At 39.4% G+C, this 25,751-nt stretch overlaps 1 protein-coding gene across 1 annotated transcript; it reads left to right on the top strand.

The window, feature by feature from the left end:
* The first annotated feature begins 225 nt into the window (after window positions 1–225).
* On the top strand, window positions 226–24,635 carry TMEM41B (transmembrane protein 41B). The gene is made up of 7 exons (XM_083349449.1): window positions 226–492; window positions 8,541–8,658; window positions 10,973–11,101; window positions 12,038–12,131; window positions 15,194–15,298; window positions 20,624–20,762; window positions 23,872–24,635. The coding sequence occupies exons 1-7, from the start codon at window positions 387–389 to the stop codon at window positions 24,039–24,041; spliced, it is 861 nt and encodes a 286-aa protein (XP_083205575.1). The 5' UTR covers window positions 226–386; the 3' UTR covers window positions 24,042–24,635.
* The last annotated feature ends 1,116 nt before the right edge of the window (window positions 24,636–25,751 follow it).

Consider the following 25,751-nt stretch of genomic DNA (forward strand, 5'->3'; position numbering starts at 1 on the left):
TAAAAAGTTGGGAATACGTGACTAATTTAACACTCCTTGGTTCAGAGCACCATTACACGCACGTCTGTACATTCTTGCGTTATCGCAAGTACTTCGGTTACGCCTTTCGCAGAAGAAGGTCAAGTTTGCGAAACACCACGCGCGCCTCTCCCTCCAACCCAACCCGAGGAACACAACCCAAACGGCGAGAAAAGCAACATCAGCTCCGCGGCGAAGGCCACTCTGCGCCTGCGCCAAATACATCAGGCGAGGTGGTGGCGTGGAGGAAAGAGCCGTCCCCGATCCCGCCTCCTCTCGCGGTTTTTGGCGCGGGAGAAGGCAGATCCGGGCCTGTTTGTTGCCGGCCGGCGACGGCGGTTGGTTGGATCCGTTGCCGAGGAGAGAGCATGGCTCAACGGGGCTCGAAGCAGGCAGCCTCGGGGCAGACGATGGAGGCGGAGAGGCTACAGGAGGCAGAGGCTGCCTCGGAACGGCATCAGCGGTTGATTGCAGGTAAGGAGGAGGAACGTGGAGTCTTTCTGGAATGAAGCAGGCTTTGTTGGACCCGCTGGGCTGTCCTAGCCGGCTGTGATAGATTTGCATTGTAGGATGAGGAGGAGAGAAAGGTGACTTACATGACAACAGGTCTTCCCAGGCAGCAATCCACAGGGCTTCGAGGAGAACGGCGAGGCTTTACGTTTGTCCTGGCTTGTTTTATTTGGGGGCGGGGGGCGCTGCATCACGGTGATGCAAGGTCATACCGTGTGCCTGCGTTTCACACGTTTTCAATTTGACCTCGGCAGTTGAAAACGTGTTCTGGCTCTGAGCCCAATCGGGAACCGTAACCATCCTTGCGAGATTATACAGACTGGGAATCATGATGCGGCATGAGAAAAAAAAAATTCCCATGGTTTAATCCAGGTTCCCTCATCATAAATGTCTGTCGGTGATGTTGGGCAATTAACTCGAGTAATTGCAGTAACAGTTGGCTAAATCTAATGGGATGAACCTACGCAGACTTTGTAAACATCGTCATGGCTTTGTTTGTGGAATTAATTAATCTGTGGTTTATTGCACTGCAACATGCTAATTTTGTTCTACTGAAGTTAAGTTAATTGCTGCATACTTAATTGTAAACTGCCCTAGCCAATCATATTTTAGTGTATAAAGTGTATTAGATGAATGAAGGTTTCCTACCACTTGTTATAGAGCAGGGGTCTTCAAACTTGGCCCTTTTATGACTTGTGGACTTCAACTCCCAGAATTCCTCAGCCAGCAAAGCTGGCTGAGGAATTCTGGGAGTTGAAGTCCACAAGTCATAAAAGGGCCAAGTTTGAAGACCCCTGTTATAGAGTCTCCAGAATGTGAGATGCCTAAAGCAATGTAGTTAAGGAGCAAAGGAGAGCATTCTTCACTTTTAACTATCAGCTATATTTTACCATTCAAATGGAACATGTCATAATGTAGTTGCACTTGCATATGGAGAACAAAAGATTTGCCAGTTTCAGTCAATTCTTCTGCGTAACTTGCTTTGAAGTAATGATAATCATATGACATCAGAAGTGCTCAGGCGTGAGTTTCCATACTGTGTAAAATCATAACATTGTTTATTTTGCTTAGTGTGTTCTATGAATCCTTGAATTCAGCCATTTAGTCTTATCTAATTATGCTGAAAGGGACGCGGTGGCTCAGTGGGTTAGGACGCTGAGCTTGTCGATCAGAAGGTCGGCAGTTTGGCGGGTCAAATCCCGAGTGCCGCGTAACAGAGTGAGCGCCTGTTACTCGTCCCAGCTTCTGCCAACCTAGCAGTTCGAAAGCACGTAAAAATGCAAGTAGATAAATAGGGACCGCTACGGTGGGAAGGTAACAGCGTTCCGTGCGCCTTTGGCGTCTAGTCATGCCGGCCACATGACCACGGAGACGTCCTCGGACAAACACTGGCTCTTCGGCTTTGAAACGGAGATGAGCACCGGCCCCTAGAGTCGGAAACGACTAGCACGCAAGTGCGGGGGAACCTTTACCTTTTACCTAATTATGCTGAACATGTTGTATCAGCCTTATTGTTGCCTCTGACACCATCAACAATCATTGAAACTTTTAGAAAGAACAGCTTTTGAAATCTAAAGTCTTGCTATGCATAAATATGGCCATATGTTATATACTTGCATCAGAAAAAGATGTCCAGGTATGATGTATTTTCAGTATTTTTTGACTCCTTTCTCAGCGACCCTGGTATTTATGTCTTTATAGTGTGTAATTTAAAAAACATGTATAAACTTTGCTAGAGATAATTTATTCTGCCTTTCTTAGGCATACAGGGGAGGAAGCATTACCATATTTTTTAAAATTTCTAAAGGTAGAAATAGGAACACACTTTCTTCATTTATTGAATATTAATGTATAATTATGTTTTATTAATGTATAAACAATTCATTCTGTCTAGTGTTAAAGCATATGGATATTGTATCTAGTAATGTTTTTTATTTATTAAATTTATATAGTTGCCCGTTTCACTATCATGTCTCTGAGCAGTTTACAAAGATAAAAAACAGAAAACAATACAAATCAAAAATAGCCACAAAGCCATTACAGATAAAAGTATTAAAAACATAATCGGCGGGAAAGTACCACTGATTTTCCTAAAAGTCTAACCACTTAGCAGGCTCTCCACCAGATTCTCAGACCAGATGGCAAAACCATGATCTCAGGTGAAGCCATGTGATTATATATGCTTTTTTTAAAAAAATAATCTTTATTAATTATTTACAGTAAAATTGACAACAGAATAATACATAGGGAAAGGGACAAGGGGTTTAAAGACACAAACCATATAATCACATAGTACAAATCGTGAAAAACAAATAAAACAGACCGAGAGTTATATCTACTCTTCTATTAACAAAAAAATATATCATCCCAGCTAAACTTTCCAATACATAGAATATCCTTATCATTAGAAAAAGAAAAACAAAAAACAAAACTACCATTGGTCATATCTTATCAACCTTGTAGGCCTAATAAATTACACAAATCAATTGAATGGGTGATCTCATCACTCGTCTCCTAAATTGAGCCTTCTTTTAAGCCATACAAAACATTTGTTCCAACTTATGTTATATAGTTATTCACGTTTATCTTTTAAAATGTATGCTTTTTGTGTGCCAATACACTGCATATACCTCCTAGTTGGGGATATACAGAGAATAGATTGAATTGAATACTTAATTTGATGAAATGTGATTTGTCTTTGTAACAGAAGTACTCAGTGTACTTGCAAATCAACAGAGGGAATAATACCAATAAAAGGAAGTAAAGAAGATAATAAAAAGGATAAATAATATTACAGCCACACTGTAGGAGTTAATATATACTGTATATACATGTGAGAGAGAACTGCAAGAACTAAGTATTCAGTAGAGGGGGAAAAACATCCCTGTGTAGGTAGATTGCAAAGTAGGCTTAGATGAGATAGATACCCTGGTTTTCAATATAAGTTTGCTAGGGGTAAAACTTGGGCTTTTCCTGTGCTTGGGGCGCACTGGCAATATGTGCTCAAGCTGATCAGTTATGCCCTTAGGAATGTTGAAAATGGTTTAGTTGTAATTAAAGCTAGTAACTTTGTCTAATCTAGGCTTTATATAAGAGCATGTTTCTGCCCACACTGGGGATGTCAGAAAAACATAAAAGCAAGTTGAATGCAATGAAAATGGATTATTTAAGAAGTGTGCATGACGAAACAAAGATAGATGCACAGTGGTGCTTAACAGTTTGTGAACACCTTTGAATTTTCAATATATCTACATAAATATGACCTAAAATATAATTCCTTTTTCCTCAATAAATACATAAACCAGTATAATTTTGAACTAATTTGGTTGATTAGGTTGCTCTTATTTAGTTTTAGGACTTGGATGGAGATCAGATCATGTTTTAGGTCATATTTATGCAGAAATATTGAAAGTTCAAAAACGTTCACAAATGTTTGTAGGTCAAGAATGAATGGATGACAACTGAATACAAAAATGAGTGAAGAGTAAAGGAACAAGTACATTGTGATTTGGTCATGTGGGGGAGAATGATTGAGGACCAAATTACAAAACAGATTTAAGAAAAGTGAATAGATCAAAATGACGGAAAAGATTTAAAAAGTCATAGCTGAATGGAGAACAGAGATCCTGAAAAAGAGATGTATTGCTATGGTAGAAGATGTGATGGTTTGCAAATACAGGTAGTCCTTGACTTATAACCAGTAGCTTAGCAACTGTTCAAAGGAAATCTCCCTCCAAGGTACTTTTGACCTGGTTCCATCAGACATCCCCCCCCAACCCATGGTTATGTGACTGCATTTCTGGCAGTCGGCAACTGACCTGCATTTATGACTGCTTGTAGCATCCTAAAAAGGGATGCGGTGGCTCAGTGGGTTAGGACGCTGAGCCTGTCGATCAGAAGGTTGGCACTTTGGCGGGTCAAATCCCGAGTGCCGCGTAACAGAGTGAGCGCCTGTTACTCGTCCCAGTTTCTGCCAACCTAGCAGTTTGAAAGCACGTAAAAATGCAAGTAGAAAAATAGGGACCACTACGGTGGGAAGGTAACAGCGTTCCGTGCGCCTTTAGTGTCCAGTCATGCCGGCCACATGACCACGGAGGTGTCCTCGGACAAGCGCTGGCTCTTCGGCTTTGAAATGGAGATGAGCACCGGCCCCTAGAGTCGGAAACGACTAGCACACATGTGCGGGGGAACCTTTACCTTTATCTAGCATCCTATAGTCACATGACTGGTTTTTGGCAAAAAAAATGTCACAGTGAACAATAGGCTTCCTTTGTGATCATGGATTCATTTAATCACCATGGTGACTCAATAATTGCAAAAAAGTAGTAAAAACAGGTCAGTCACACAATGATCTGTTTTACAATTGTCACAAACTACGACTGTAATAGGCAGTCTTCATTGTGGTCATAAGTCAAGGACTAACTGTATAAATATAAAGAGATACTGTGTAGTCATTGATTTTTATCAGGCCTCTTGTAGGGATGACTTAAGCCTCTTTTTAACAGATTGTTTTCTTTTGTAGCCACCCAGTTTATTATTCTGTCACCTCTACACTTTTCTGATTATTTCTGTTTTTATTGTCAGGTTTTCATCATTTGTTAACTGCCCAGAATTGTTGGAAGTTGGGCAGAACATAACTTTAATAATAATATATTTGCAAAAGGCAGCTTTACTTGGAACAGCTTGTGTCCTGCAATGATACCTTTAATAATATTAAGCAACTTCCTATCCCAGGTCCTTGGAAAGTATTTGATAGCTGGACAAAAATACGAAATCCAGTCTAAATGTCTAAATATCTGGCTAACTGTGCAGCCAACCATAATAATGTTAGTATAAACAATTTATTTTACAGGTTTATATACCACTCTAGTTGTTGAATGAAGTGGCTTGCAATCTTTAGTACTACACAAATCTGGTTACATTTCTTTTTTCTAATTTTCTACCTTTAAATTCTTTTGTTTATTATTCTCTCTCTTTTGTATTGCATCCAATTTTTACCATAATATGGAATAGTGTTGAGTACCTATGTATGTATATGTGAAGAAATGATATATTTTATTTTTGTATGTTTTATAATGGTTATAATCTGCAACCCAGTGAAATGATACTACAGGACAAAAACTGGATTTTGTTGCTGTGTAAAAAAATTTAAAAACTGAATGGATAAATCATTTTGGATAGGCTTTTGTTAGTTGGAGGAAAATTATAACTGATAGTTGAAAGATCTGAGAGCTGGACAGACAACCTTCTAAACTTCTAAAGTGACCAAAGATGGTGGCTGATGAGATCTGTGAAGTAGTAATAAGCTTTAAGGAGGAAATAGAGGATTCCAAGAAAGGCTTCACTAGAAGGAACTCCAGCAAATTGTCAAGGGAACAACTTATTTCATCTAGGAAGCCAAAAGTAACAAGAGGAGCCTGAGGCTGAGGCAGAGTGTTAAGCAATCTATGTTCGTTATGTAAGGATAATTGGAGTTAAACTTTATAAATCATTAACCCATCAACATCCGGAATAGTATACTACGTTCTGTGGTACTTAGCACTTTAAAACTTGTGCTATAAAAGTACATATATTATCAATATTACAGATATTTGGGCAAGGAAAAAATGTAATAAAACTTTTAACTTTTTAAAATACAGAATTTGCATAGCAGTTTTAAACTCAAGTTTTGTTTTAATATTGATGGTATTGGAATAGTACAGTAAGTGAAGTGTTTATTTTATGTGATTGCTGTCATATATGTTAAATATGATCATTATAGAGAAAGGAAGTGCTAACATAAGATGCTTGGTTTTCTTAATTATGAAGGTTTTTAAAGCATTACTAAACACAACTGGCTGGGTTGACATATCATACTAAAAAATCATGAATTACCCACCCGTACTGGCTGGCCTCATGCAGCCTGTGTAAAACCAGACACACTAACTTTTATAATTCAATTCAGTTCAATCTATTTTTGGTTTAACTGCGAGTCAACAATATAGGAATTAACAAAAATGCAGAAGTCAAATAAAATAATAACCAATCTTAATTAAAATGCTTTGTGTGTGTGCGTGTGTGCCTTTGAGACAGTGTTGACTGATTCATGCTGACGGTCTAGATTAGTCTCTGCAATTTTCTTAACAAGATTTTTGGAAGTGAAGACAAGATTGCCTTCTTCCTAGGCTGAGAGGGGATGAGAATCTAAGCTCATCCAATTGGCTTTATGATTAAGGCAGGATTACGGTAGAAGTCAAGTCTCCTAATTTCTAGTCTGATGCTTAACAACTGCACCAAACTGGCCCTCTAAAATACATTATTATATTAGCCATTTTGTATCCACTGCAGGATGAAGGCCTCTTCCATGTTTCCACCCAAAAAATACATTAAAATATATAGACATAAGTAAAACATTCGGAGCATTATAGAATAGGGATTATAAAAAAAATAAAAAGAACTTTCACGAAAATCATTTTCTAACAGCCTCTCAAGCAAAACTTGCCAGCTTCCTTAACTAACTTTCCTTGTTTAAATTAATCAAATATTCAATTTTATTTGAATTGGGACAGGGTAATTTTTCCTTTAAGAGTGGCTTCAAAAATTTTCTATATAGGCAGAAGTGGAAATAGGGCAATAAATAATATGGAAATAGTTATGTGATTTTAATATAGTATGGCCAGAAACACATATGGTATTTCAGGGAATTGGCCCTTCTTGGTAACTCAGTTCATTTATTGAAATTGCAATTTGGTAAGTGGCTCTGTAAGGGGGTACTGTTACATATCTAATACATTATTTTGATTAATGATCATTGAAATTTTTTTGAGTGATAATAAGAGCACCAACTACTTGAGTCCATAAAAAGAGTGCCCAGATATCAGTAATAAGGGATTTGTTTTATTTTATGCTCCCCAACTTTTGTTCTCCCGATTCCAAAATCTTTGTCTTTTTAGCATTAGAATTAAGGATTTTATAGAACAATAACTGCCCACTGCATATAATATGTAATTGCTGACTTATGACCACAAATGGGAGTAGAAGCAGAAGTGGGATTGTTAAGTGAGATGTCACATGATTGGTTTGCTCAACTACTGCAGTCCTGGCACTCTTGGTTCCAGTTTTTAAGTGATCTCAGGGCCTGTTAAAGTGGACAGAGTTCCAGGTAAGCAGCACAGGGTGCCTTACTTGGGTGGAGGAGACTGTGGAAGGCCTGGCTATACAAGTTCCTCTTTGCTTAGGACTTGAACATTCTCCCTCCCAAAATCTAATCAGGATTTTCAACCTCTGAGCAAAGAGACACTTGCATGTGGCCTGCACTGGGCCTTGTAGCACCCCCCCCCGGCATCCTGTGCTCCTTACCCCACTGTCTCTCCACTCAGAGTCTAAAAAGCTTCCTTGCCAAAATCAAGCAGGATTTTCAGCCCTTGAGCAGAAAGACCCTCCTAAGCAGCCTGCACCAAGTCTTCAAAGGGCTCCCCCACACCCTGTGAGGCGCCTGGACTCCTTACCTTATTGTGCTGCCTCTTCACTTGCGGGGGCGAAAATTCAGCTTGGATTTCAGCTCCCTTTTGTCTCTTTACATTACATACATAATTTTACATTCATTAAATTACGTTTAATAAAACTTGATGTTGCATTTTGTCTCCTCAGTTTGATTTCATATATATTTCCAAATGTAACTTGGATTATAATCCTAGAGAAATCTGTGTATATTCTCAGTGTCCCTTCTCACTGCAATTCCTCAAGTAAATTTATGGTCTAGAATAGATTCTAGTGGCTAAGGCATCAGGCTAGAATGCGGGAAACCATGAGTTCAAGTCCAACCTTAGCCATGAAAGCCAGCTGGGTGACTTTGGGTGAGGTGGGTTGGGCTGACACTCTCTTAGCCCAACCCACCTCACAGGGTTGTGAGGAAAATAGGAGGAATTGGTGTTGGGCATCTTCATCACCTTAAGTTATTTGCAAAAATAATAAAGGCAGGATACAAATAAAATAAATAAAAAATAAATTAATTCACTTTCATTGCATTTCAGGAAAAGCACATAAAGAAGGTGGATCTGCACGAATGTCACTCCTCATCTTAGTGTCCATCTTCTTAACAGCTGCTTCTGTTATGTTGATGGTATATAAAAACTTTCCCCAACTTAGTGAGTAAGTATACCACAAAGAATTCGTTCTATTTCTAACATCTGTAATTATACATACTTAGAGAAGTTATGTAAGGTCTTGTGAGGTATTAAAAGGTTCCAAGTATCCCCTGGAAAAGCATAACGTATTATTAATTTCAAAAAATCCCAACAAATTATATTTAGTTTTCTCTTGTTAGCAAATTATTATACTGTAATTATTTGCAGATAATACTTTCAAATGGTAAAATATGTATGTTAACTATAAAAATTATTGTGAGGTAGGTTTATACCTTGGTGGAGCAGTGGGCTAATGCCTCCTTAAGTAACACCAGCTGCCTGCAATTAGTGCAGGTTCGCATCCCACCAGGCTCAAGGTTGACTCAGCCTTCCATCCTTCCAAGGTAGGTAAAATGAGGACCCAGATTGTTGGGGGCAATAAGCTGACTTTGTAATAATGCCACTTGGGGTGTGTGTGAAAGCCCTAACAAGCAGACATATACATAGAATGAAGGCTACTGCTAAGCTTGTAAGCCGCCCTGAGTCTTCGGAGAAGGGCGGGATATAAATGTAATAAAAATAAATAAATAAAATAAATAAATATTGATTACCTGCATCCTTGCTAATTTAGATTAAAAAGGTTGTCCAGTTTGTAAGTAAAGTGGTTCAAAGTTCAAATAGCACAAAGGTAATCTGATTAAGAAACTATCCTTGGGTTGAACACACAATTTGCAGATGACTTTTGAGGGGCCCAGGAAGAGGGGTGGTGTAAAATTCTGGCTCTCCTAGATCCAGTGGCGTAGCGTGGGGGGTGCAGGGGGGCCAGCCACACCAGGCGCAACATCGAGGGGGGGCGCTCGCACTCGCAGCTCTCTGCCCCTGCCTGGCTCACTCACTCTCACTGCAGTGCTGGCTGTGCGAATCCGATCCGAGCCGCCGGGTCGCCGCCCACTGTGGAGGGGGGGTGCCAGGAGTGCGGTGCGGTGCACGGGTTAGGGGGCGCAAATTACTTGCCTTGCCCCGGGTGCTGACAACCCACGCTACGCCACTGCCTAGATCTCTCAGTGGCTTTCAAATCTATCAGTTGTGATATCCTTCTGTACTGGCTATGGGCATTGGGAGTAGAAGGCACTGCATTGCAGTTGTGCTTCTCCTTTCTCCATAGCCAGTTCCGGTGGGTGTTGGTGGGGAGGGAGAGGTTGAACCCTATGCCCCTGTAATGTGGGGGTGCCTGAGAACTTGAGTCTCTTGCATCTTCTGTTTAATATCTACATGAAACTATTGGGCAAGGTCATTTGATAGCACAGGGTGCAGTATTAGCATTATTCTGATGTTCACAGTTACACCTCTCTACCCTGAGCTATGCAGATTGCACTGCTGACTAAACATCTGGAGGTTTGGGGGTCTGGATAGAGAGGAACAGTTTTGACTCAATCCTGTCAAGACTGAGTGGCTTTGGGTTTTGAGTCCCAGGGTCTGTTGATATGTCAGCTTTGACTCTGGGCAGGGTTGCTCTTCCCCAGACTGAACTGATGCGTACTTTGAGGTTCCTCCTGGGCTCATGGCCCCTACTCAATAGATAGGATGACCTTTACACAGATTTGCCTTGGGGGCCAATTGCACCGTTTCTTGGACTGGGAAGATGCTGCTCATAATGATGCCTTGGTCACTTTCCATCTGGATGACTGCAAAGTGTTGTCCATGCCTTTGAAGATCCCCCAGAAGCTATAACTGGTCCAGAATGCAGTAGCATGACCAGTGTTGGATGCTCCTAGGTTTGCCCACGTGACATCCCTGTAGAGTGAGCTGTCCTGGCTCGCAGTTTCCTTCTGGGTGCAATTCAAGGTACTGATTATTATCTTTAAAGCCCCATATGGCATGAGACCAAGTTCTCTCTCAGAGCATTTGCTAATCCCATCAGATCTAATAGGATAGACATAAATTTTCAATTCTTTGTCTGCTATGCAGTGATGAAAATAATTGAATTTGAGACTTTTGTGGTGAAATCTGTTCTGGAACCTTGTTTAGAATGATGATTTTGAAATTGACTAATAATTGCCAGAAAATTAAGTTGGAATACTTTGTTCATCTAAAACAATCTAATGATTTCTGAAGTAAACATTGCAGTGACTATACAAGAAGACTAGCAAGATTTGATGTTGGATTGTTGAATTAGTTACATGAATTGAGTGATGCAAAATTGGTACAATGGGATCAAAGCTTTCATTAAAAACTGGGAATTATAATATCATGGTAGTTTATATGTAGTACACTTTTTGTTGACTGGAGGCAAGAGTTCACTATATCTATTAATAACATTTTCTGTTTTTCCCCTGCAGAGAAGAGAGAGAATGTATAAAAGTTCCTAGAGATATGGATGATGCTAAAGCCTTAGGAAAAGTACTCTCTAAGTACAAGGAGACGTTCTATGTTCAAGTATTAGTGGCCTATTTTGCTACCTATGTCTTGTATCCTTTCTAAAAATATATACAAGTTGCTGTGGAATGTGATATGATATATTAATAATATATTAATAATCCTTGTAATGCTATGGTTTCACCTCTAAGATGAAAGTGAAATAGATGCATAGAGACAAACCATATTAACATACCAGACAAAAACAATGACCGTAAAAAACCCAGGAAAGAAACAAAAAAACAGATCCCCTTCAGCAGCCAACATTCAGATAAGCAGGGATCAACATCAAGCAGAAAACAATATTCTAAGGAGGAAATCATATCTCCCATCAAAACTGGCAAGAAAACACCAAGGCAGCAAACCCCTCATTCAATCAAACTAATGATGTTACCTAGTTGGGTAATGAAATACCTTCCAGCTCAGTGAACATCAAGAATTTCACACTGACTTTAATGGATGAAAGAAATACCTTAAGCCTTACAGATACTACTAATAAGTATTTGTCCTTTATAGGTTGTCCTTGACTTATGACGTCAATGGAACACAGAATTGCGGTCATAAATTGAGACACCACCTGACCCAGTTAAATTTTATGACCTTTTTTACGATGATCGTAAAGCAAGTGTGATTGTAAAGCAGATCATGTGGTCATTAAGTGAACAGGTCTATTATGAGTTGATAAGAGATGCAGTTTTTTGACAGATGAATCTTTATTTTAAAAATGTATATGAATTCAACTGCAATCTCTACTTGGATTTTAGATTGTGATTCAGACTGTTGCATCTGTCATACAGAATATTAAATGAAAATTTATTACTGCTTATTCAGGAAATACTTTTTAAAAACTTTGTCTTGCATTTTAATTTTTTATAGTTGAAAACATGTCTACCCTTCAGTAATCTATAGGATTATACTGTAAGACTACAGAAGGTCTCATTTGTTCATTAATTTATCGAAATTTGTTCTTAACTAGACTCACCATCTAGCCTGCAAACATTTGCTATTCCTGGATCTATATTTTTGAGTATACTTTCAGGATTTCTTTATCCTTTTCCATTAGCTCTATTTCTTGTTTGTCTGGTAAGTATTTATTGCAAAGGTAGTATGTGCTTTCTTTTTTTAAAAAATACTTAAGCTATTGTGAAAAGCCGAGTATGTGAATAGTGCAAAATATCAAGTCTATTCTTACCTAATGAATGGCATGGGAATATATTTGTCCTTTTTGTACTTTTTAAATGCTTCCTAGGGAATTCAAATCTATTTAAAGTAAAAGAAATGCAATTCAAAATGTTAACTCGGTAATAACATAGAAATAACTATTGCAAATAATATTGAACACAACCAACATCTGGTTCTTTTAAAATATCTCTTAAAAACTTTGAAAAGTCATTTTCCATATCATTTTTTCAGGAAGGCTTCAAAAATATATAGTTATTGGTAAAAATGCCTGACTAATCATCATCATTGTCGAAAACCTGCCACAAATATGATATGAATAATAAGACCTGCTAAGGTTTATAACATGAATATACTCACAAATACAGGGCTTTGTCCTACAGTTTAAAAGAGGCTTGAATTCTCTAGCAAATGAGCAAAGAATATAGCTACCACAAAATTGGTAAATATACTGTACCATATGCTCCTTTCCTAAACTGTTGGAAAACATACAGCAGTATAATGATTGCATTAATTGAGCCCGAACGTTACAGAAATATAAATTGCGATAGTGTAGCAAGCTCTGTCAAAGAATTTTAGATCAAACTGTTTGGATTGAGTAGAAATTCACATCTTTCAACATCATACATTTATAAAGCACCCTTAGCTAAAAAGACTTCCTAAGAAAAATATCTTCTCTGGTTACTGATAGTTTGGTAAGATAAAGATTAGGTTACTATAATGTGCTTCTTGCAAAGCTACTTAAAAAATTGAATGTTTTAGCTACAGTTGCAAGAAAAAGTATGTGAACCCTTTGGGATTACGTGGAGTTTTGTATGAATTGGCCATAAAATGCGCTCTAAACGTCATGTAAGTCACAACAATAGAAAACACAGTCTGCTTAAAATAATACTACACAAACATTAGCTGTTGTCATGTTTTAATTGAACATAAGATGGAAACATTCACAGTGCAGGGTGAAAAAAGTATGTGAACCCCTAGCCTAATGACTTCTCCAAGAGCTAATTGGAGCTAGGAGTGAGCCAACCTTGACTCCAGTGTGATGATATTGGATGTGTTGCTGACAGCCGTCCTGCCCTTTAAAAACACACACCTGTTTTGGGTTTACTGGTCTCAAGAAACACTGTCTGATGTGAACCATGCCTCGCAGAAAGGAGCTCTCAGAAGACCTACGATCAAGAATTGTTAACTTGCATGAAGCTGGAAAGGGTTACCAAAGTATCTCCAAAAGCCTTGATGTTCATGTGTCCACGGTAAGGCAGTCTACAAATGGAGAAAGTTTAGCACTGTTGCTACTCTCCCTAGGCGTGGTCGTCCTGTAAAAATGACTGCAAGAGCACAGTGCATAATGCTTAATGAGGTAAAGAAGAATCCTAGAGTGTTAGCTAAAGACCCTACAGAAATCTCTGGCACATGCTAACATTTTTGTTGACACATCTACAATAAGGAAAACATTAAACAAGAATGGAGTACATGGGAGGACACCACGGAGGAAGCCATTGCTGTCCAAAAAAAATATTGCAGCATGTTTGCAAAAGAGCACCTGGATGTTCCACAGCACTACTGGCAAAATATACTGTGGACCGGTGAAACCAAAATTGAGTTGTTTGGGAAAAACACGCAACACTATGTGTGGAGAAAAAAAGGCACAGCACACCAACATCAAAACCTCATCCCCACTGTAAAACATGGCGGAGGGAGCATCATGGTTTGGGGCTGCTTTGCTGCCTCAGGGCCTGGACGGATTGTTGTCATTGATGGGAAAATGAATTCCAGAGTTTTCAGGACATTTTGCAGGAAAACGTGGGAAAATGAATTCCAGAGTTTTCAGGACATTTTGCAGGAAAACGTACGACCATCTGTCCGCCAACTGAAGCTCCGCAGAGGATGGGTGATGCAACAGGACAATGACCCAAAGCATACAAGTAATTCAACAAAACAATGGCTTCAACAGAACAGAGTCCTGACCTCAACCCGATTGAAATGCTGTGGCATGACCTTAAGAGAGCGATTCACACTAGACATCCCAAGAATATTGCTACACTGAAACAGTTTTGTGCAGAGGAGTGGTCCAAAATTACTCCAGATCGTTGTGCAGGTCTGATCTGCAACTACAGGAAATGTTTGGTTGAGGTTATTGCTGCCAAAGGAGGATCAACCAGTTATTAAGTCCAAAGGTTCACATACTTTTTCCACCCTGCACTGTGAATGTTTCCATCTTATGTTCAATTAAAACATGACAACCGCTAATGTTTGTGTAGTATTATTTTAAGCAGACTGTGTTTTTCTATTGTTGTGACTTACATGACGTTTAGAACGCATTTTATGGCCAATTCATGCAAAACTCCATGTAATCCCAAAGGGTTCACATACTTTTTCTTGCAAATGTAGACTAGAAACTTATTTATTTATTTTTACTTTTAGAACTGCCTATCCCAGTAATACATTTAGTTCTGGGCACAGCTCAGATAATTGAAGTCCACATTATTTGAGAATTACTCCCTCATTGAAACTTGTTCACTGAATTTTTCTACACTATTACAAGTTTCACCATCACATTTAGAATTAACATAACTAGCTGTTAGGAATTTTGCCTCCATAATGATGATAGTTACTTTGGGTGCTCTCTTTCTATATCCTTGCTTGCTTGGTGCCCACCTTAAAAATGTTCAGATGCAAGGAATATAGTGTGTTGCATTCTCAGGGTTTTTCTGTTTTAAAAAATGTGCTGCTACTATCTGTTTTGTTTTTGTGTATTAGAGTCTTTTTTCCATGCAATCAAACCCAGACTTGCATTTTAAACTTTTCATACAGTTTAAACCAAAGAAGGAGCAATTTTAAATGTACACATCAAATTTTTGTATTATTTTGAAATTTATTTAATTTAGTTACAAATCATTGTTGCATATTAATTACATTAAATTGAGTATCTCTATGTAAGATACAGCTTTTCTATTTATTTGCAGTGCTCTGGACTTGGAGCTTCCTTTTGTTATATGCTATCATATTTAGTTGGAAGACCAGTTGTATATAGATATTTAACAGAGAAAGCAGTAAAATGGTCAAAACAGGTAAGGTCACTCTGGTGGAACATACATCCTGAATAATTAAATTAGTAACAGGATATCTCATCATTTTTTTTCCTATTTCTGGTCATAAAAGCTAGTTTATTCCTATAACTGATTATAGTATTAAGGAGTGATAATGTGTCTCACATGAGCTGAAATACTCGTGTGTTTTTGGCATGAAGCAGCCCTGCTAATTACCTAGCTTTTTAATACTGTTTCTGCCTACCTTCTATTATTCAGCATCTGTGGTCCCTTTGCTTTCATTGTTCTGACAGAACAGAATAATGGTGGGAAAAGGCAAGAAGGATCCATCATATGAACAGTTTCATTACTTCATCTCAGCATCTAGTCCGATTTTCTAATCAACAAGCAAGCAGATGGCATGACTTAATATTTAGGTTTAAAGGTTAACTATGTTCAAAACTGTTGGAAGAATATTTCTTTCAATGAATGACAGATCAGGAGTTGTTGGGAAAACATTTCTGTTTTTTATATAAGTTTTTAAATTCATTTTTCCATACATGCAATAGTAATTTTTCAACCAACATGCTGTCGGAGTTTACATGCTAATATTCCTAATCGTTTCTTCTTTCCTCCAGCCAATGGTAAAATAAATCCCAGGTTTGATAATAGTCCGTTTCTTCTTTTTTTCCAGTCTTATAGTCAATCTGTCCATCTCTGCGCATTCTAGTATTTTTTTAATTATTTCTTCATCTGATGGTATTCCTTCATTTTTCCAGTGTTACACAAATATAATTCTTGCCACTGTTGTGACATGCAAAGTCAGGTATAAGCTTTGTTTATTAGTCTTTTCTGGCATTATACCTAATTTAAAAAGTTCAGGTTTAAAATCAACATGTTCTCCTAACATCTTTTCTAGCCAAGTATGTATCTTTTTCCAATAATTCTTTATTTCATCACATGTCCACCAAACTTGATAATATGTGCCTGACTTACTATTTACATTTTCAACATCTATTTGACATATTTTTAAACATTTTTGCTAATCTTGCTGGTAGCAAGTGCCATTTATAAAACATTTTATATAACTTTTCTTTATAGGAAGTTGATATTGTGAATTTATACCGTATTTTCCGGCGTATAAGACGACTTTTGAACCCCTGAAAATCTTCTCAAAAGTTGGGGGTTCGTCTTATACGCCCAGTCGCCTTATACGCCGGAAAAAAACCCCTTCGGATCTTTTTTCTGCTGGGCGGCGGGATCGCTGGGTGAATGGAGGCAGGCGATGCCGACCCGTGGTTAAGCAGCCGACGGCGAACGGGTGATGGAAGGCAAACTCGTCAGCTTCTGGGGCGGCTACTGCAGCTGCTGCCGTTGCTCGCTCAAGGACTGGCCGTGCTAGCGCCTCCAATGCTGGCTGACAGGTCCCTGATGAGAGGAGCGGGACTAGCCCGCGCCTGTCGTCTCGAGCAGCCGCTGCCCTGTTTCCCTCCCTGTTTCCCTGCTCCGCCTGCTCTGTGATTGGCCCAGCTTTGCTCCTTTCCCGCCAAAGGGGCGCCTCGCCTTATTGTCTCTGAGCTCTCTTGCCTGCTGCGCTGCTGCTCTCAGTTCCGCACTCCGAGCAAGCAATTCTTGTGGTCAGCGCGAGTCAGGCGGTGCCTCGGCGGGAGCAAAGGCTCTCCCTTCCTACGGTCCAGCGGGGCGCCTCTGGGGACCGCCTGCCCGTCCTCTCGTCGGGGACCTGACAGCCAAGCATTGGAGGCGCTAGCACGGCCAGTCCTTGACCGAGCAACGGCAGCAGCTGCAGCAGCCGCCCCAGAAGCTGACAAGTTTGCCTTCCATCACCCGTTCGCCGTCGGCCGCTTAACCACGGGTCGCCATCGCCTGCTTCCATTCAGCCCAGGGCTCCAGCCGAGCGGGAGTCGTGTTTCTGCGAAGAGGCCGCGGCCATGGCGGCGGCAAGGGACTCGAGAAACCCAGCGACAGGAAGTTTTGGAGTTACGATGGGCGTTGCTGACTCGCCAGGGACTTGCCCGGCACTTACTCTCTCTATATTGTTTGTTATCTTCCTCCTATCATCATCAGTTCCAGTTTGGTTGACAGCTTAGAAAACAAACAGCATGGCAGCTCCCATGGGTTTATTGTCTTTATCCTTCCTTTCAGCTTTAGAGTGAATTAGGAAAAGTTTAATCCACTTGCACTGTTTTATGTTTACATGTTTGATGACAAACAGCCTTATGTTTATAAGTGACAGTTTTCCTTCTAAGCACCTGCATGTCATAAGCATTTGATAAAATTACCATATTAAAATCAAATCTGATGTTTTTTAATTTTTATTTGGTGTGCATTGGAAGAGGGGTAGTCTTATACAGTGAGTATAGCCCAAACCCTATAATTTAACAGGAAAAGTAGGGGGTCGTCTTATATGCCGGGTCGTCTTATACGCCGGAAAATACGGTAGTTTCTTTCCCATAAATTTTCCCATTTTTCTAATCCTATATTATAACCAAATTTTTTTGCCCATCTTATCATTGTTTCTTTGACTTGTTCACTTTCCATTTCTAAAGTTAATAAAAAATTAAACATTTTATTAATTTTTCATCCGAAGTCAAAAATGTCTTATCAAACACAGTTTGTTTCTTATAAAATCCATACATTTTAACATCTTTATCATATCTAGTTTGCATTTGTAAATGTGTCCACCATGTTAGGTTAATACCCTGATTTTCCATTTCTTGTTTAGATTTTAAATTTCCTTCTCTATATATGTCCAGATTTCGTTCTCTATATCTCTATATGTCCAGACTTTTTCAAAGTCCACTAAATTTGGGTGCAAAAATGCTTCCATAGTTGACAACAACCCTGGAATTTAAAAATATATTTTACTTTTTATTTTTTCCCATGTTGTTAACAATGCATTTCTTATATAATAATTTTGGAAATATTTATGAACTCTATTTTTCTCATATCATAAGAAAGCATGCCACCCCAATTGTAAATCATGCCCTCCAGATATAACCACCTTTTGTTTTTAAGAATTATCCGTTCTTTTATTCACATTAATACAGATGGTTGATAACTCTGGTAGGCCAAATCCTCCTTTTTCCTTAGCATCTTGTAACAATTTCCACTTAATTCTAGCTTTCTTTCCTTGCCAAATAAATTTCAAAATTAGTGAGTTCAAATCTTCAAAAAAAAATCTACAAATTTATAGGAATTATTTGAAATAGAAATAAAATTTTCAGTAGTAAATTCATTTTCACTGTGGCAATTCTTCCTAATATTGAGAATTGCAAATTTTTCTATTTTTCCAAATCCAGTTTATTTGAGTCAATAATTTTGTGTAATTATCTTCTTTTATCATTGAACATCTTGCTGTTAACTATATCCCCAGTTATTTAACCTTGTTAACTATCTGTAATTCTGTCTTTTCCGATATTTAGGGGGGGGGTTGCTTATCTATAAGGTTTTTAACCATTACTGCACAAAATAATGGCAGAGAGACTGAATATTTAACTGAATTTATACATTCAGATCAGAATGGTGTTTTTTTTTTACCAAAGAGACAGATTAAAAACAATTTAAGAGTGGTAATGGATGTATTAGAATACTATGAATTGCATCCAGGAAAACAAATGGCACTAGTATTTCTGGATGCCCAAAAGGCATTTGATAATGTTTCCTGGCAATTTATGATTGAACACTTACAAATAATGGCCTTTGGACAGAATTTTATAAATATGATAAAAACGATATACAATAAACGAGCGAAAGCGATTGTGAATAGAGACTATACGGAGAACTTTGAGATAAGAAAAGGCACAAGGCAAAGATGCCTACTATCTTCACTGTTATTTTCACTCTGGAAGTTTTAAATAGAAATATTAGACAAGATACAGAAGTTAAAAGATTAGAAATAAAAGGTGAAACATATAAATTACAAGCATTTGCTGATGATTTGGTGTTTATTTTAGAAGAACCTTTGGAGATGATTCCTAATCTCTTGGGAAAGATAGAACAGTATGGAGAAAATGGCAGGACTGAAAATAAATAGAGAAAAAACTAAAGTAATAGCCAACTTCTTTAGGCTAAATTCAATATCTCAAAGAGAGAAAACAGAATAAAGCAAGCAACAAGAAAAAAAGAGGAAAAAAGCCAACTGTCTTAGGTTAAAATCCAGCCAGGAAAAAACAAGCCAATTTCTTTAGGCCAAATCCAACTCCTCCAGTTGAGTTTCAGATGTAAAATATTCGCTGTCTTCAAATAATTTCTGTTTTAGTTATATCCAGAGTCAACAACTCTAGTTATGAAGAGTCTTTTCACTTAAAAACTCACACAAAAGGGCTTCGTTTAGAACAGGTGTTGTCTCAAGATCACACACACTGAGATTTTCTTTATTGTTTGGTGTTACTATAATATCATCTTTCACCACTAGATGTCCTCATATGCTGTTTAGTCAATGTCTGGTTTCAAAAAGTTGTTACAAAGTTTTCCTTTTAAAGTTCTTTATACCTTATTTACTCTTAGAATTATAGCTAAAAATGATTTTTCCACCTCTTGTAAATTAAGTAGTCTTTCTTTGAATCAATCTGAGTTCAGTTTTAAGAGATCTTTTGTATTCCTTGAAAAGCCTTTCCACTTGTAGTTGCTCACCGTCTTTGACTTTCTCCTCTAGTTCTTCTGGGGTCTTTACTTTTTTTAGCTCTTCCCAATCGGGGGGGGGGGGTCAACATTTTTAATTGTAGTTCCAGAAGGAAAAGGAAAAAAGAACTGGCTCACCCAGTTTCAGCACACTGTTGACAGTCAGCTGTTTGACGGAGCGCCACGGCTCCTTTTCTTCCGGCTGGTGATGACTTGGGTTGCCTGGGCGAACCCAGCAGCCTTTCCTCCGTCCTTTCAGAGGGTTTCTTCAGTCCGCCTGGACCGATTGCCATCTGGTCCGGACTCCTGAAACATCCCTCCTTCGTTGCCCCTCCAGGGCAACTTTCCGACCCCTTAGGGTTGCCGGGCAGAACGAAATCGGGCTGGGAAGCTGGTGCACCGGCTTCTTCTACCCGTCTCGTCGCACGCCAAACTGGAACATGGAAAAACAAGACATTTTCATTGGCAAATTAGGAATTCTGTGAAATGTGAAAGCTTGCATCCTGCTACCAAAGTATGTATGGCATTAATCTTTTTGTGTTTTACTCTCTAGAAATTTATGTTGCCGATGTCATTAATATCTCCCTTTTATGTGGCTGGTATTGATTTCATTACACAAAGGCTAATACTCCTGAGCTCCAGTAATGGGATTTATTACTTGGCTAAGATGAAACTGCTGAATTTCAAAGCAAGATTATTTTAATTAAGTATTCTTATGTCCCACAGGTTGAAAGACACAGGGAACATCTCATTAACTACATAATATTTTTGAGAATCACTCCTTTCCTTCCTAATTGGTTCATCAATATAACTTCTCCTGTAATAAATGTGCCATTGAAAGTATTTTTTATTGGTACTTTTCTTGGTAAGAATTCTTTTTAATATTTAAGATTTTAAAATATACATGCTTCTTTGTATGCATGATTTATTAGTGCATAGTGCCATCTGTTGGGCCAATTATAGAAATTTTGGATAATTTTCATATTTTGATCTTTTTTATGAGAATTGTTTATAGATACAAGCATATGTATAAACAAATGACCAGTCAGTGTTAAAATTTTACATTTTCCACAAAAATCTATTTTGAATCTGTGAAATAAGGTGGGTAGATAACATAATGGAGACCTGTCTTTTTTATTGTTTTTTGTTTTGTGCCCAGGATGTGGAAATTGTAGCTCACTTAACCTAATTCATTTAGCCAACTGATACAAATTTTTCAGGGTTTCTACTTATTACTTACATTCATTCATTATTTTGTGAAGTAATATGTATTTATTTATTTATTTATTGATGGGATTTATATCCCGCCCTATCTCCTGAAGGATTCAGGGCGGCTAACAACAAAACATATAATAAGTACAGAAATCAAGATAAAAATAAATTGAAATCATCTGTGCAATAAATTACAATTAAAGAATTAAAAAAAGAGAGTTATTGGGGGTCAGGTGGCATACAAGTTTGAAAACCAAAGTATCTGCTCTAACTTGTATATGCAAGGCAATCTTTTTGGATGCTGGTTTCATAACATCTTGTATTCCCTTGCTATAAAAAGGATATACACAGGAATTTAACATAGCTGCCTACATTTTCTGTTATGACTGCTTTGGCTTAGATAAAATAACGGTCACTTGCTAATATCGCTTGGGCCGATACCTATCACCCTTACCCACAGCCCAGTCGATGCTCTGGTGGAGGCCTGGGAAACGGCTGCCACCAGGGCACTCGACTGCGTTGTACCCATGCGACCTCTGACTCGGCGCAGATCCCGTTGGGCCCCATGGTTCTCTGTGGAGCTCCGGGAGATGAAGCGTCGGAGACGAGGTCTAGAGAGCGGTTGGAGATCCAGCCGGTCCGAATCCGACCGATTGCAGTTAAGAACCTTTATAAGGTCTTATCTTGCGGCGATAAGGACGGCGAAGTCTAACTACTTTGCCGCCCTTGTCGCGTCCGCAGATAATCGCCCGGCCGCCCTGTTTAGGGTGACTCGCTCCCTCCTTAACCAGGAGGTGAGAGAGGATCCCTTGCAGGGACGAGCCGAGGAGTTTAGTCACCATCTGGCGGACAAAATCGCTCTGATCCGGACCGGCTTGGACTCTGACTGGGCAGAGTCCGACGTGGAGGAATCAGGCGGTCTTGAGCATGTTATCTGGACTGAGTTCGACCCTGTTTCCCCTGATGATGTGGACAGGATCATGGGGAGACTGAGCACCACCACCTGTTTGTTGGATCCGTGCCCCTCCTGGCTAGCTTATGCGGCTCGGGAGGGAACACGAGGCTGGTTCCATGCAGTAATAACTGCTTCTTTGAAGGAGGGTGTCTTCCCTGCCGCCTTGAAGGAGGCGGTGGTGAGACCCCTCCTCAAGAAGCCTGCTTTGGACCCGGCTGTTTTAAACAACTATCGTCCAGTCTCCAACCTTCGCTTTCTGGCGAAGGTTGTTGAGAGTGTGGTGGCGCATCAGCTCCCTCTGTTCCTGGAGGAGACTGATTATCTGGACCCGTACCAATCGGGCTTCAGGCCCGGATACAGCACGGAGACGGCATTGGTCGCGCTGGTGAATGATCTCTGGAGGGCTAGGGACAGGGGTTGCTCCTCTGTCCTGGTCCTATTAGATCTCTCAGCGGCTTTTGATACCATCGACCATGGTATCCTGCTGCGGCGTCTCAGGGGGTTGGGAGTGGGAGGCACCGTTTTACGGTGGTTCTCCTACCTCCGGGGCCGCTCGCAGTCGGTGTTGACAGGAGGGCAGAGATCCGCCCCGAGGTCTCTCATTTGTGGAGTTCCTCAGGGGTCGGTTCTCTCACCTCTCCTGTTCAACATCTACATGAAGCCGCTGGGCGAGATCATTCGTGGTTTTGGGGTGGGGTATCACCAGTACGCTGATGATACCCAACTCTTTCTTTCCACCCCGAACCAACCCAGTGATGCCCTCACCGTGATGTCCCGGTGCCTGGAGGCGGTTCGGGTCTGGATGGGGAGAAACAGGCTTCGTCTCAATCCCGCCAAGACCGAGTGGCTGTGCGTATCGGCGTCCCGGGTTAACCATGTTATTCCACCTCTAATGATGGGGGGTGAGGTGTTACCCCCTGTTGATAGGGCTCGCAACTTGGGCGTCCTCCTGGATTCACGGCTCAATTTTGAAGATCACATAGGAGCCGTGACCAGGGGGGCTTTTGCACAGGTTCGCCTGGTGCGCCAGTTGCGTCCCTATCTGGACCGGGACGCCCTACGCACAGTCACTCATGCGCTTGTGACCTCCCGTTTGGACTACTGTAACGCTCTCTACATGGGGCTGCCCTTGAAGACCACTCGGAGGCTTCAACTGGTGCAGAATGCGGCCGCGCGAGTTGTAATGGGGGTTTCCCGATACTCCCATGTAACACCTCTACTCCGCGAGCTGCATTGGCTTCCGGTTGCCCTCCGGGTGAAATTCAAGGTGCTGGTTATCACCTATAAAGCCCTACATGGCCTGGGTCCGGGATATTTGAGGGAACACTTGCTGCCGGCATCAAACGCCCTTCGCCCAGTGCGCTCCCACAGGGAGGGTCTGCTCAGGGTTCCGCCGGTGAGAGATTGCCGGCGGGTGACACCCAGGGATAGGGCCTTCTCAGTGGGAGCGCCTGCCCTCTGGAACCAGCTGCCGGTGGAGCTGAGGACTGCCCCCGACCTCCGATCATTCCGCCGGGGCCTGAAGACCTGGCTTTTTCAGCTCTCGGGCCCAGACTGAGGAAGAATTTTTAATTTGGGGTTTTTTAACTGACTACAGGGTTAATTTAATACTTTTTAATTTGTTCTTAATTTTTGTATTTTGGATTTTTAATTCCCTGTAAACCGCCCTGAGTCCTCAGGGAATAGGGCGGTATATAAATATAACTAAATAAATAAAATAAATAAATAAATAATATTAAAAGTGTGATTCTCTGTATTGAAGCTATTTATAATTCCTAACCAAAACATTTTTACCTTTTGTTTCCAGGTGTTGCGCCACCATCTTTTGTAGCAATTAAAGCTGGAACTACACTTTATCAACTTACTACAGCAGGTGAAGCCGTTTCCTGGAACTCAGTCTTTATCCTTATGATTCTAGCAATTCTGTCCATTCTACCAGCAGTTTTCCAGAATAAACTTAAACAAAAATTTGCATAAGGATCAACCTGGATCTTCATTTTCCATTTCATCTCAGGATCCGCTCTACTTCTGTGATTCCTTTTCTAATGGATGTTAAATAACTTAGTAAGAGGAAGCTGAAGAGACACTGAAATTTTTAGATCTTTTAATTTTGTTCGGTTATATTTATGGGGGGCGGGGGGGAGGGGACAAAATCTACAGCTGGAAGAAAATTCTAAGGTGAACCACACCTTTTGAAGAATTCTGAGGCATTGTCAATTTTAATCTAAAATATTGAATCTGAATTTATGCTTTGATTCCTTTTTGATCATTTAATATGAATTATTTGTTTCTCCCATCTTTTCCTCATCACTGAATCCTAAGAAATTTACAAATTGCACAATGAATTCTATAATCCCAACGGAGTAAAGAGACTGCATCATTTCTTTATGCATAAAGTCTTCATTGAACACGTGATTAGGTGGCTTGACCAGTGTTTTTCAGAAATTTCTGGGTCCTTGTTTTTTGTTCATTTTGTAAAAGATTGAATGATTTAACTCTAGGATATTATTTTTTTGTTTTCTTGAAATGGAGCTAATTTATCATGGTACATAAAATACTACTTTTAATATTCCTATCTTTGTGAGTATTTCAGTTATTTGGCTAAAATTTAATGAAATTGTTATTGTCTGTCAAAAAGCAACAGTCATCAGAATACATTTTATAGTGGTGGTTTTGTAGGAAAATATGTAGGAATGGCCTTTTATTTTGCAGTCATTTTCTTTTGGGTGGCAGGATTTATTAAAGTTTCCAGGTGTAGCACCATTTTTAAAACTTACAAATACAATTTGGCTAAGTAAAAATTCAATGAATTGCTTGAATCTAAAAAACCAAAGATATTCCAAATTCCCCTTAAAGCCCAGATTCCTTCAGTCATATTTTACCCAGCAGTTGAAATGAATGAGAAGTGCCTAAGTATGAATATATTTCAGACTGCAATAGAAGAAGTGTTATTCACTGGGCAAAAATTAACCTGCAGAAATTGTATATTTTGTAAATAGGCTTTGCTAATATGATGTATCCTTTTTCAAATGGAAAAGTATCGTATTAAAAATGAAATGAAGATTGACTTTTGAATTTTAAGTACTCTTCAGGCATTTTACTTTCAAAAGTAATGATACATTTTACTGAATTATTATTGTCATGGAATATTTTTCCTGCATTTATGAGATCTAATATACTGTTCTACTTCAGAATATCGCTCAACCATGCCTCTATATCTAATACTGATTGTTCTGTGCGCTTAATTTTATTACAAGTAATCCTTGTTTAATGACACTAATTGAAACTGGAAATTCTATTAAGTGATGTCATGCATTGAAAAACCATGTGACCATGACACATAGCAGTTCCAACAGTTTCGGTTGCCATTGTTTAGTGAGAACCATGTATGATCATGGCTTCCTATTGGCTTTTCCTTTGATTCGATTCTGGGAAGCTGACGGCAGGTCACAAATTGTGATCAAGTGGCCACAGCACTTGCAGCTATCACTCATTCAGTGCTATGCTATTGTACGTTTGAATGGTTGCTGAATGAGCAGTCATTAAATGAGGACCACTTGTAGATATATGCAATCAAATGAAAGTTTTACAGATCATACAAGCAAAACCAACTTTCTTTGACCGTCTCTGAAACAAAGCCAATACGTAAGGCAAGTATACAAGAAATTACATTTTCATACCCAGATT

This window comes from Vipera ursinii (assembly GCF_947247035.1).
Source record: "Vipera ursinii genome assembly, chromosome: 1".
NCBI classification, from domain to species: Eukaryota; Metazoa; Chordata; class Lepidosauria; order Squamata; family Viperidae; genus Vipera; species Vipera ursinii.

Coding starts and splice junctions, on each gene's coding strand:
- TMEM41B (XM_083349449.1), top strand. CDS start 387: ATGGCTCAACGGGGCTCGAAGCAGGCAGCCTCGGGGCAGACGATGGAG. Junction 8,659..10,972: donor AACTTTCCCCAACTTAGTGA/GTAAGTATACCA, acceptor TTTCCCCTGCAG/AGAAGAGAGAGAATGTATAA. Junction 11,102..12,037: donor TATTTTGCTACCTATGTCTT/GTATCCTTTCTA, acceptor CTCACCATCTAG/CCTGCAAACATTTGCTATTC.